The sequence below is a fragment of the Hydra vulgaris genome, chromosome 12 (assembly GCF_038396675.1).
Source record: "Hydra vulgaris chromosome 12, alternate assembly HydraT2T_AEP".
Lineage (NCBI taxonomy): Eukaryota > Metazoa > Cnidaria > Hydrozoa > Anthoathecata > Hydridae > Hydra > Hydra vulgaris.
In genome coordinates, this window is record NC_088931.1 from 6,552,501 (window position 1) to 6,566,160 (window position 13,660).

General features: G+C 28.3%; 1 protein-coding gene across 1 annotated transcript; it reads left to right on the forward strand.

Moving 5' to 3' along the window:
- Positions 1-3,482: 3,482 nt before the first annotated feature.
- Positions 3,483-4,837, forward strand: LOC136087913 (zinc finger MYM-type protein 1-like). Its single transcript, XM_065811538.1, has 2 exons — positions 3,483-4,536; positions 4,593-4,837. Exons 1-2 carry the CDS (start codon positions 3,483-3,485, stop codon positions 4,835-4,837), a joined length of 1,299 nt encoding a protein of 432 aa, XP_065667610.1.
- The last annotated feature ends 8,823 nt before the right edge of the window (positions 4,838-13,660 follow it).

Below are 13,660 nucleotides of genomic sequence, written 5' to 3' on the forward strand. Positions count from 1 at the left end.
AACAAAATATTTCTATTGCTAGTGATTTCACAGGCTTCACAATTGCATTAGAAACAAAACAGCCAATGATTACAGTCCTGTTGCCAAAGATGCAGAAATTTTTTAAAGGATTTGCACTTAAAGTTTGTTATTGACAATATTATTTTTCAACCATCTTAAGGGTTAAAATGCCATATATCAAAGTTGAAGAAAAGGTTAGAAAAACATGTCTGAGAAAAAGAAAAATGAATGGAACTTCAAAAAAGCAAAGAAGAAGATTTTTAAAGTGATGTTCTTTTAAAAACAAATTTTATTTAAACTTTTTAAGTAAGAAATTTTAGTTTTTACTTCATTAATTTAAATGTTTTTTTTTTCTGTTACAGTCAGACAAGTGATAGAAAATTGAAGCTTTAAGATGTTGAGGATTCAAACAGCTAAAAATCTGAATAGATTCTGCCAAAAACATGTGGAAGAGGGAAACAAACTATTAAAAAAGCTATTAAAAATGTGTGACAAAAATGACAAGGGTTGTATTTATATAAGTCCAGAGTTACGTATAGAAATAGTAAAGAAAAGAAAGCTAGAGTTAAAAAATGAAATAATGTTCAGATTAAAAACAAAGTTAATCACGATACGTTTATGTTTTTAATTTTATGTTTACTTTATGTTTATTGTTATTTTATTGTTAATTTTATGTTTATTTAATTTCTTTTTTGTTTATATGACTTTTTGAAATATGTCAGTAATTCAAAATTTGATGCAATATATCATGCACAAACCCTCATATTTGTTTCTTTTATTTATTATATGGAAATTTTTTTTTTTAGTAACTTTTTTATTAGCATTTATTTATATCTATATGGTATATATACGTTTTTTATTGTTTATAAGATATTTTTATGTGTTTATTTATGATTTTTATAAAAAAATTTTTACCAATACTTTTTACCAATGACCCTTAGAAACCCTGATATATATATATATATATATATATATATATATATATATATATATATATATATATATATATATATATATATATATATATATATATATATATATATTATATATATATATATATATATATATATATATAAACGGGTTATAACTAAAACACGGTAATGACTTTGAAGACAAAGTTATGTAACCTACTTTATCTTAATTATGGTTGCAATCTTACTTAGTTTGTAGCATTTTCAATTCTCTACAAAAATTAAAATAATTTCTTGTTACAAAGAAAAATGAAAGAAAATCAAGATGCTCTTTGAGAACGTTTGTACAGCTTTTATTTAAAAAATCGATCTTAAGTTGTCACTTTTGCTGAAAAAATTATATTAATACCATATATATCATTATTCGACGCACTGAAAATAATTCTTGGCACCAGAGAGCCTCTGGAAGGGGTAGGATTGCTAAAATAATGACAAAAAAGAACACCGAAAGACTTAAAACAATATTTGATCAAAAAGACGGCATATAGCAAACACTAGCAGGTCGAAAATTTAAGTGTACCTAAGTATATATCAGCAAAACATTAAAAACAATGTCCATAATCAGGCCAAAGAAGAAGAAGAGTATTCCATTAAGAATTTGTGACCAAATAAAGCTCGAACGTATGTATGCTGTATCGAATTTCCGCCAATAAATTGTTAGTCCTTGACGACGAGTCGTACTTCACATTTAACCACTCTTTGATTAATGGAAATGGTATTTATTATTCAAGTGATGTTTCTCAAACACCAACAAGTGTCAAGTTCAACCCCCCGGCAAAATATGGAAAGAAATTACTCGTTGAATTTGCTTTTCCGATATAAGAATATCTTCGCTAATATTCCGAGTAAGTGGCTTTGCCAAGAAGTCTGCAAAAATCTAAGAAAAGTCAAAGAAGTCTACAAAAATGATTGTATTAAAAAAAAACTAATTCCATTTATCAAAAAGCATTATTTTGATGACAAATGCATATTTTGGTCTGATCTGGGATTGTCTCTTTACGCAAAGTCTGTACAAAATTACATAAATGAGAAAAAGATCTTTTTTGTCAAAATAGGGGCACATGTGCCTGAATGTTGTCCAATTGAGGATTTTGGAGTATTCTCAACCGAAAAGTGTATGAGACTAATTGGAAAGCTGATAATCTTGAGGAATTGCACAACAGAATAAAGTATTGCCTTTCTAAAATGAAAAAGTCTCTTGTACAGCGCCTTTCTGAATCAACTTGGCTCCGATTAGAATATGTAAGACGCAATGGTTTAATTGAATAAAATTAATATGCAAATAAATTGCCAAACTAAAATACTATTTTTTTTCTTTTTAAATTAAGTTTTTATCTCATTAACCAAGGGAGTTATGCCCCTTCAAAGTTATTACCGTTTTTTAGTTATAACCCGTTATATATTGATTAGAGAGTGGACATTAGTTGGTTAGCGTAAATGTCAATCTATTATTGTTTTGCCACTCTTACGCAAATACTCTTTGCTAAATAAACATGTAAATATATATATATATATATATATATATATATATATATATATATATATATATATATATATATATATATATATATATATATATATATATATATATATATATATATATATATATATATATATATATAAGGGGTGAGAAGTTATTTACATTTTTTTCTTAAAATCAATTTGCTCTATTACTACCGGTGGAGAAATGTTATAAAAAGTATTTTTAAAACAATTTTAACCGTAACAGATTCAAAAACTTTCTGCGCCAACTCATTTTTTCAAAATGATAAAATTTTTCAAAAATCAAGTTGTTAAATCAAGTTGCGACAGAAAATTCTTGTTTTTAAATGGAATGACCTTAATAAACTTAAATAATAATCAAAAAAAATAAAGTAACAAATTTGCATAGGGCTGAAAATACTTTACAAACAGTGATGTAGCTAGAGAGTCAGAGCCCCCTCCCTCCAACTTGTTATTAGGGCGTTAAAATCTTAAAAACTCTCCATTACTAGGTGTATTACTAAAAAAAATCCTTAAATTTAGAAAAGAACTCCTAAATTTGAAAAATGCTCCCAAATTTGCAGGTCCCGCAAATTGTTTAGCGTGGCTAGCCTCCATGCTTACAAACTACGCATAAAGATATATGTAACTTGGAGTTAAAGATATTGTTTGTTGAGTTCTAAATTTTTAGTTATAAGTCTTTAGTTATAATATCTCAATGTCTTTCCAAACGTTCCAGGCAATTACCAGTTAATGCGAACTTTAACTTCGTTATATCATCATTATTTCTTCTGCAAGAGAACCATGGCTTGGCCCAGTGATCTACAATAAAGTTGCTCGATTGCTTCAACAATACGTGTTTCTGACATTTATACGTGATTGCTTCAACAATACGTGTTTCTGACATTTATAAAATTTATGTATTTTTTTTTTTAAGGGTAAAAAATTAATTCAAAAAAATAATAAAACTTTTGTATATACTGATTTCACCAGTTTTTGGAATTTATAAGTGTAAGACCCTTTTTTATCATGGCGAAATCTACATCTAAAGTTAAAAGTGGCGCTGAAAAGCGTAAAATAAGAAAGGAAAAAGAAAAAGAATTGGCAAAATTGCCCAAGCTCGATATATTTCTTAAAAAAAGTAAAAATGATATTCACCAATCTGATAATATATATATAAATGAATTTCCGAAAACTGAAGACTGGCAGACTACTGATACTGCTACTGCAAATGCAATACAAATTGAAGGAGCAAATAAAGAAACAGCAGTAGAAACTAATATTCACCCTATGGCACTAACTAATGATTTGGGTAAATATTTAAATCAAGTTATATCTGATGACGAAAAACGTTTATTAGTACGTATTCCACCGCATCGGCCAAAAAGACCATTTCCCAAAGATTATAATCAACAGAACAAGAGTTTTAGTGAAACTTATTATTACTACACATCAAAATATGGTCCAGTTCCACGTATTTGGCTATGTTATTCCATACTTTTAGATGGTGTCTACTGTGAGCCATGCTGGTTATTTTCAAATCAAAATAGCCAATGGAAAACTGGTCTGAAAGATTGGAAAAATTTATCTAGACGTATAAGTTCTCATACCTCTTCACAAGCTCATGTTAATGCTTGTGCAGTATATGAACTATGGAAAACTAATCAGACAATTGATAAAACACAGGAGGAACAGTTACGTTATAAAGCATCCTTTTGGAAAATGGCATTAGAGCGTTTAATTCGTATAACGCTTATGCTCGCCAAAAATTCTTTAGCCTTTCGCGGCCATCGAGAAGGATTTACAGGAGATTATAATGGAAATTTTTTGTCGCAAGTAGAACTACTTGCTCATTATGATGATGTGATGAAACAAATTATTTCAATGCCTTCCGGATCCATTACGTATCTTATTCCAGATATACAAAATGAATTAATAACAATTTTGGGAGTAAAATTATTGAAAGAACTAAATACGAAAACCAATACATCGCCATTTTATTCTTTAATATTAGATACGACACAAGATATCACTAAGAAAGATCAATTGAGCATTGTTATAAGACATGTACACATAGATCGCAGTGAAAACGAAAAAGCGGCATTTTAATATTAGGATTTCTTAGGATCACCTTCTTAGGATTTTTTGAATTAACGGATCATTCAGCCAAAGGAATTACTGATGAGGTTCTGCGTATACTTAGTGAATTAAATATTCCAATTGAAAAGTGCTATGGTCAAGGTTATGATGGTGCCAGTGTTATGAGTGGAATTTACAATGGACTTCAGTCTAAAATTAAACAAATGCAACCAAATGCTGAATATGTTCACTGTAACAGTCACAACTTGAATTTAGTTGTTAATGATAGCGTACCTGGCTGCTAATTTTGAGTTCGTATTTATTACTGTATTTTTATTCAAAATCATGACTGAAATCAATTATGTATCTAAAATTTTACAAAAAAAAGATGTGGATTTAAGTACGGCAGTTTCTGCATTAGAAAATTTAAATATTAAACTAAAAATATTTCAAGACTCATATGAAGAATTAAAATGGAAGCTAAAGTGCTAGCAAACTTGTGGAAAGTTGATCCGCGTTTTACGTGTAAACGACGAAGATTTGTTAAACGCCATTTTGATGAATTATCATCAGATTATCTTTTTAGTAATAGTGAAGAAATATTCAATGTAAATGTTTTTTATTATACACTTAACAAAATAGTTGTCCAAATCGATAAACGTTTCACCGGAATGAGAACTATCAACCATTATTTTGCATTTCTTAAACCTAAGTATATATTAACGATGTTGCAACAAAATATGGTAAAAGCTTGTGATACACTTTGCAGCAAATATCCAGAAGTGTTTACATCCAACATAGCTAATCAATTTGTCCAACTTACCACATTATTAAAATTAGATTTAAACCACACAATGACAATTAAACAGCTAGCTGAAATAATGACAACCAAATATAGTGTATTGGAAAGTGTTTTTCCGAAATTTACATGACAGTTCTTTTATTTTTCACATTACCCGTAACGGTTCCAAGTGTGGAGAGAAGTTTTAAAAAATTAAAAATAATTAAAGATTACAAAAAAAATGCAACTACTCAAAGCAGACTACATCATCTTGCATTACTAGCCATAGAGCATAAAACAGCATCAACAATGGATGTTAAAGAAGTTGTGAATATCTTTGCAAACGCAAAAGCTAGAAATTTTTTTTTTTGATATTATGTACTTTGTAAGTGTTTTTCACACTGTGTTTTTTTCTATAATAATAATAAACTACTGAATTTATAATATATTTACTGAATTTACTTTTTTTATAAAATAAATTTACCTTAAGGAAGCCCCTAAGGTGAACTTGCCTATGAGCCCGAAACTTTTAGCTACGCTACTGTACACAAGTATCTGCCTTGTCTTACATAATCTTGTCTTACATAATCTTGAAAAATCCATCAGTGACTTCTCGATCAAATTTCCATATATACGACTTCTTGGCTTTAAAATATTGGAAGGGCAATCAATTTGTCCAATTAAATTATTTTCTGATATCTTATACATCTAAAATACAGATTATATTTAAATGTATACAATATATAATAGTTTAACATCGTTTAACTATTATATATTGTTTAATAAACAACATGAGTTATTTTAGCAAATTTTCAAACTTTTGACGATACTTTAAAATGGATTTGCGCAGAGGGGTTTTTGCGTTTATATAGTTTATTTTTATGTTTTTGTGAGTTTTAGGTAATTTCTCCACCGATAGTTATAGGGCCGTCACTTGAAAAAAAAAAGTTCCCATCCCTAATGTATATATAAACCATGCGATCGTTAAATTCGGAAAGATGAAAAATTCAAAAAAAAAATAATAATAATTGAACTAATGCAAAAAATTCAACATTTATTTTAATCTAAGGAACTTAAAGATTATAAAAATGTTTTTCATTTTAATACTTTTTGTTACATCGAATAAATAAGGGAACATTTGCGCTAACCGACGACATCAAGTTCTGCACAGTGTCTTTGGCAATTTTTTTTCCAACTAATGTCCACTCTCTGATCAAATCTTTAGCATTCTTATTGTTTTGCGACTCTTACGTAAATACCCTTTGCCAATTCCCCAAAATTTCTCAATAGGACGGAATTGTGGGCAGTTTGGTGGATTCAAGCTTTTTGGTGTGAACTTGATGTCTCTCGAATTGTACCACTTTACGGACTTCTTAAAATAATGATTAGAAGCAAGATCTGCCAAGAACCAACAGGGAACATTGTTACTTCAATAAAATTGCAAAAGTCTAGCTTGCAAGCATTCTTTGATGTAAACATCCGAGTTTAAAGTTGACGATGTGATGAAAAGTAGAGATCTCAAACCACAGCTGCATATTGCTTGCCACAAGAGACGTTTCTTACCAAATTTATCTAATGATTTATACTTGAATTTGTTGCTGATATGTCCACGAACAATCGAAGTGTAATATTTTGGACCTACGTTTTGTCATCCATAACTATGCAGCCATTAATATTTGTAAGCCCTTCTTCATAAAATTTTCGTGCTCAAGTTTTAGCAGTTAGTGATTGCTTATCTGATCGGTTTGGATATTTAATGGCTCGATAAGACTTTAAATTGTAAAATTTCTCAACTTTCCTGACAAAAAAACTCTGAAACTTTATACCTTTTGGCTCGTTCTCTGTTCAATAAGCCAGGAGTTTGCGTAAACGATAGTTAAATACTAATTGCAGCTTTTTTATCTTTAAAACCACCTTTTCTTCCAGATCCTTCTTCTCGTTTGATAGATAGAGAGTTTAATAGGTGTATTGTTTTAGGATCATATAAATAGCAGTTTTGCTAAATTCAGATTGAAAATAACTGTATAGAATTATTTGGTAGATATTTGTGCAAAATTTTTTTCGTTTTTTTAACTGTTCTGATAACATTTTAAATAAAAAAAATGTTTTGACAGCTTTGTTGATGTTTTTAATTAATACTATCATAATGTAATTACGCAAATTTCAGATTAAAATATAATTACAAAATTAAATACAATGGAAAAATTTTGATATTTTATTAACCTATTGCTCTCATGTTTGGGAATAGGAGGTGAGCTTGTATGGATATTTTTGTTATTATTATTTATTGAAGCTTTTGAAAAATATTTTCTTTGACCATATAGCATTTGAGCGTAAACATATTTTAAGGATGTTTCAAAAAAGATGTTTAAAAATTTTTTTTTTAATGTTTAAAAAAATATTTTGCGGACCAAATGCTGCTGGGCTTCACAGAGATGGGAAGTTGTGCTAGAGTTTTGTACACCTAAAGCAATTTTGTACGTTTTACTTTAAAATATGATTTAAAAACTCTTGCCGTTATATGTAGAAAACTAGGAAATAGAAATAAAAATTTAAGTAATAAAAAGACAATTTAAGAATGTTTTCTCAATTTAATTACTCTCTATCAAATAGATTTACAAAGCTTGAAAATGTTAGTTGTCTACTTTTATATAGTTTAAAAAGTATTAAAAATTTAATTGCAACATTTTATAAAAAATCTTCACTTTATAATTAAAAGTTGAGTGCTTGTTCAAATAAAAAAAGCAACTTGGTGTAAACCTTTTTTTACAACTACTTGTTTTAAAACTGCTCTATTGTTAAGAATTTGTCCGAGCATATAATTAATTTACTATAACTCAGTGGTGGATTCAGTATAAGGCTAGGAGTACCAAGCTGCCCCCGCTGCCCCCTAAGCTGGTCAACTGGCGCCCCCTAAAATATAAGTTTTTTATTACAAATTTCTGCATTTAATTTAAAAGGAAAGAGAAAAGTATGCAACATCAAACTATCGTTTACATACCTGCTTTACAAATTTGCCCGCATTTATGCCAGAAAACGAAACGGAGACGTTTTATTTAAAGAAAATATCTCTTATAATCATAATGCGCACAGCCAATCCATTTTTAACATAGTTCGGTGAATCAAAACTACTGTGACTGTACAGTGACAGATGTTCATAAAACTACAATGGCTTAGCAAAAGGTAAACGACTATTTATTTTCAAAGAAGGAAAACAAAAAGTTATAAACTAACTGATTTCAACATTGTGCGGCAATTTTGAACTTCGCAAACCAATATCAAACAGCTCTTTTAGCTACGGCACCCTCTTTATATACGGCACAAATCTCTAGCAGCTTACGTGACTTTGACACCTTGGTTAAACGCAAAAAGAAAATGGTGTCGAAAGTGCTCTTTTTTGTCGACTTGATAATATATTAAAATGCTCTGAAAATGAAAAAAAATGAACACAAACAAAAAAATAAAATAGATAATTTTGTAGAGCGAAAAATTTTATTTTGAATAACACAAAACATTTCATTTCAACTGCAAATTTTTTAATTTAAAACCACGGCAAGAATTTACTTGAGGTACCCCAAAAGTTACTGGAAATGAAAAAGTTGGCCTTCAAGGATGACTTTAATAAAGCGGTTTGAAAGAAATAATTTTGTAATCTCAAAAACTTTGCCAGATATTATATTCACCATATTGCCAGATATATATATACACCATATTAAGCAAGCTTATGGAGAAGACCAACATGCCAAATTTTATGAAAAGCTTTAGTTATGTCAAAAGCAAAAGCTCTTGTTTTACCGCCTCAATCTAAAGCACGTCAGAATCTTTAATAATTATCTCCAGTGTTTTTAATTAGAATCACAGATTCCGTTTTCCATCATGCAAGAAAACAAGGTTCAGTCAAGCACTTATTAAATAGTTTAGAGAGAATCGAAGAAAAGTCGGGAGAAGACTAAGACAGGAATATAGTCTGGACCACAAGCTGTAGAAGAGTTTAATTAAGAAACGATTTTAGCAACGGAAGGCGGAGTGATTTGGATGTCTAACAATGGATTAAATTGTTTAACTGAGATAGCAGGAAGTGTATGACCATCATTCAAGAGTCAAGATTAGAGGAAAGGTGCTTTGCAAATAATTCTGTCTTATTCTTTAGAGAGGTAATAAGATCAACCCTATGAATTAGAGATGGAATGCTAGACTTACCTTTGTTAATGACACTGTAGAAGATTTTCTAAATATCACCAGAGCCTAAATTCTAAGATAAGATACAAGATTTAGTAAATTGAGAATAATGGAGCTTAGCATCAGACAGCGCCTTTTTACATTGATTTCTTGTAATAATAAAAAGGAGTTTGTTTTCAAGAAAGTTGTTATTTTGAAAAGTTGAAAAAAAGTGATTACAATTAGATACAGCACAAGATAATTGTTAAAGTAAGAGATTGAGAAGTACAGATGCAATAGGTTTTAAGGCCAGCAAGGTCAGTGGTTTTAAAGCCAAGTCATTCAGTGTGATGAGCATTTAAGTCACCAATAACAACAATATTGCATGATGGTAAAGAGAAAGAGAATTGTTAATAGAATCAGAAACTTCATCTAAAAGAGTTCAATCTTGAGAAGAAGGATAGCGATAAAGAATAAAAATAAAAGTGATAGAGTAAAGATTTGTGCTTTAATGCCTTCAAAACTGCGAATAACACACTGAAAGATTTTTGTGACGTCAATATGCAAATCGTTCAAATAAATAGTTTTGATTTAGCTTTATTTTAAAACTGAAATTTTTTTAACTGAACTTTAAACTTTCAAAAATAATTTAATGGTAATACGCATAAATATAAGAAGTATAAGTAAAGATTTTGATAAAACATTTTTTGATCGATTGAAAGTATTTATTCCATATGATTTGCTTGACAGAAACTTGGTTATCTAATAAATCAATTCAATAAACTTCAACTTTCAAGTTCAAAACTATGAATTATTATCTTCTGAAAGGAAAGGGTTGAGAGATTGAAACTTATATTTGCAATGATCAAGCAATAAAAGTTTGAAAGAAATTTGACTTCTGATTCCGATCATGAGGTTCTTACAATAGAAGTCATCAATACCAAAGTTAAATTTTTCTTTTTGTTTGTACCTGTTATAGATCCCCTGAAGGTGAAGAAAATTTTCAAACTACTTAGAAGTTATCTTTCTTAAAATCAATAGAGAACAAAAAAATTATTCTTCATAGGTGACCTTACATAGATTGTTTAAAATACAAAAAGAATACGACCACTAAATTCTTTTTTGATAGCATGATTCAACATTGTATCTCTCCAATCATCAACAAACCAACGCGAATTATTCTAAATTCATTTCTAGATTCTTCTCTAAAAACATTTATATTAAAAAAGATATATATTTTGGATCAGTTCCCAATTTACATTACTGTAAATCAAGATAAAATAATAACTAAAATGTCTAAAATCAAAATATTATAAAAGAACAAATAATAAAATTTCTATTCAAAGATTTAAAGACACGCTATCAGTAATAAATTAGGATGATATATTGCATGCAACCTTGAGGACACTAACTCCGCGTATAATACATTCAAAGAGATTTTTCTAAAACATTGTAATAATAATTTCCGGATCAAAGAAAAAATAATTAACCTGTTTCTAAAATATTGTAATAATCATTTCCAGAAAGAATAACTAAAGATATTTGAACTGTCCATAGATTACTAACGGAATTAAAAAAATCCTCAAAAACAAAGCAAAAACTCTACATAAAATATAAACAAAAATAAAGTCAATCAACAAAAATCTTTTTTGAAAAAGTTAGAAAAAACTTTAAAAAATATATTATTTAAAATTACTTCAAAAAACAAATTGTGATATAAAGTAATCAAGGAGCATCATGAAAAAATTATTCGGAACAAAAAATACAAAAACAAATAGTTTACTAGTTTAATAGTTTAAATAGTAACATATAAAGGTAGAGTTGAGATATGGGTTGGATTCCGGACGTGCTTTCTAATGAAAGTGGAGATTATTTATTTAATAACAAACAACTAATTGGGTTTTCTTATTAAAGTGCATTTATTTCTTGGAACATTAAAAAAATTTTAAAACAAATAACAGACATCGATATATTATATATTGAACATTATCGACATATAATCAATTGAACATTATCGACATATAATCAATTGAACATTATCGACATATAATCAATTGAACATTATCGACATATAATCAATTATTAATAAATATGACTAATAATAAATATGGAACTAGTGGGACTCGTAGGTCCAAAAAAAATGGAGGTGGAACAAAAAACTAGACGGAGGACAAAAAATCTGAGCTGGAAGATAAAAAAAAATGCACGTGTGAATTTTGTGAAAATATTAAGGATGAAGATTGTATTTGTTGTGATAACAAAAAATGTAACAAAAAAAGAAGCCGTAGTGGTTCCTTAAAGAATGTAACAAGTGGTTCCATAAAGAATGTCACAAGTGATTTCATAAAGAATGTAACAAGTGGTGCAGTGGAGTTTCTGATGATTAATTCAAAATTATTTATAATAAAAATTGTAAGTTAAACTGGTATTATAATGATTGAGCCAATCTTCTTGAAAGTATAATCAAATATGTATTAGGTTAATAAAGTGGATGAAATTAGGAAATATGTAAGTGAATTCAAGCCATACATGTTTTTATTTGTTGAAACACATATTACTGATGATATTTATTAAAAAGAATTTGAAATTGAATGCTTTAACAATTTAATATGTTTGACAAAGAGTAAGCATATGGGGCGATGTTTTTTATATTATAGACAAGACATTAAATTAATTAGTCATAATGTTATAATGAAAGTCATACAGTCATAATGTAATTAAAGAGGCTGATATCTGGGTTCTTAAAGCAACATTACAAATTTTTAAACAAACATTTAATATTTCTGTATTATTTAAATCACCTCATTATTCTGCAGTATCTTTTTTTTCGGATTTTTGGGACAAATGGGTAAATAATATTAGTGCGAAGTATAAGAATATTGTCTGCATGGGTGACTTTAATCAGAATATCATAAATAAGTCAAGTATAAATGAAAAGTTCATAAATATAAATCCAAATTACAACTTAAAGGTTTCAAGAATAGCCCCACTAGAATAACGGATACATCTAAAACGTGTACTAGATGTACGCGTTAGAAGAAATTACACACAGTGAAGAAATAAAACTATCTGATCATGAGTTTGTTTGCTGTAATCAAAAAGTTCTTGTTGAAAAGAAGACATATCTAAATTTAAATTCAAATTTTAGTAACGGTACAAATCAACCCAAAATTATTAAATGTTATAATTAGATGAATTGATTATGGATACTAATGGAAATAAAAGAGCTTAATCTAATACAAAAGATGTAAATAAAATGGCTAAAGTACTTATACAAAATATTTAAACATGTATCAACAAAAAATTCAAAACGAAAGAAGAGTAGCGGTAATAGAAATCCAAAATGGTGGAAGGATTATACATTAATAAAAGCATGTAATCAGTTAACAAAAGAATGGAATAAACTTAAGTATATAAAAAAAATTAATGACTGTTGATGAATAATCTGATATCTTGGAGTGTGACTTTGGAGTGCCTCAGTGGTCTGTTTTAGGCCCCTTACTCTTTATTATATACATGAACGATATAACCTGTGTAATCAAATGTGTAAAAATCAACTTATTTGTTGATGATAAATTTATCTATATTGAAATTCCTAACTTTGATAATACAATAAATAAAGGTGTCAAAGCTAGTTCATTATGTTTAAATAACAATAAATTAAAACTGAACATAAAAAAATCAATGGTAATGTTACTAACAAGTTCGGTAATTATAAAAAGAAATATGTTATTGAATAAGTTACACGAATCAGTTATCTTGGATAACGAGATTAATTAAGTTCTCTGAATGTGTCAAGCATTTGAGCATTCAATTTGATTAAAATTTAAAATTTACAGAGCATAATAAGTATACTGGAAAGAAAATATGTCAAAAGTTGGGTTACCTATCAAGAATAAGTAGAAATCTAACCCAGTGGACTAAAAAAATAATTTTTAATACAATAGTGGCTCTTGATTATGAATGTTGTGTCTGAATCTTTTTAAATGCAAATTAAGGTGATATTAAAGTACTTCAGAAGTTGCTGGATAAAGCTATGAGGCTTATTCTAAAATGTGATTGGTATTCACATAGTAAAGAAATGTTGGAGAAAATTGGATGGTTATCATTAAAGCATAAAATCATATTAATAGTTTTAAATTTTGTTCATGAGGTAGTAACTAATCCAAATAATAAAATATATGTGAAT

Excerpts from the sequence above, each read along its gene's own strand:
- LOC136087913 (XM_065811538.1), top strand. The coding sequence starts at position 3,483 with ATGGCGAAATCTACATCTAAAGTTAAAAGTGGCGCTGAAAAGCGTAAA. Across the intron at positions 4,537-4,592 it reads ACATGTACACATAGATCGCA|GATTTTTTGAATTAACGGAT; the intron begins GTGAAAACGAAA and ends TCACCTTCTTAG.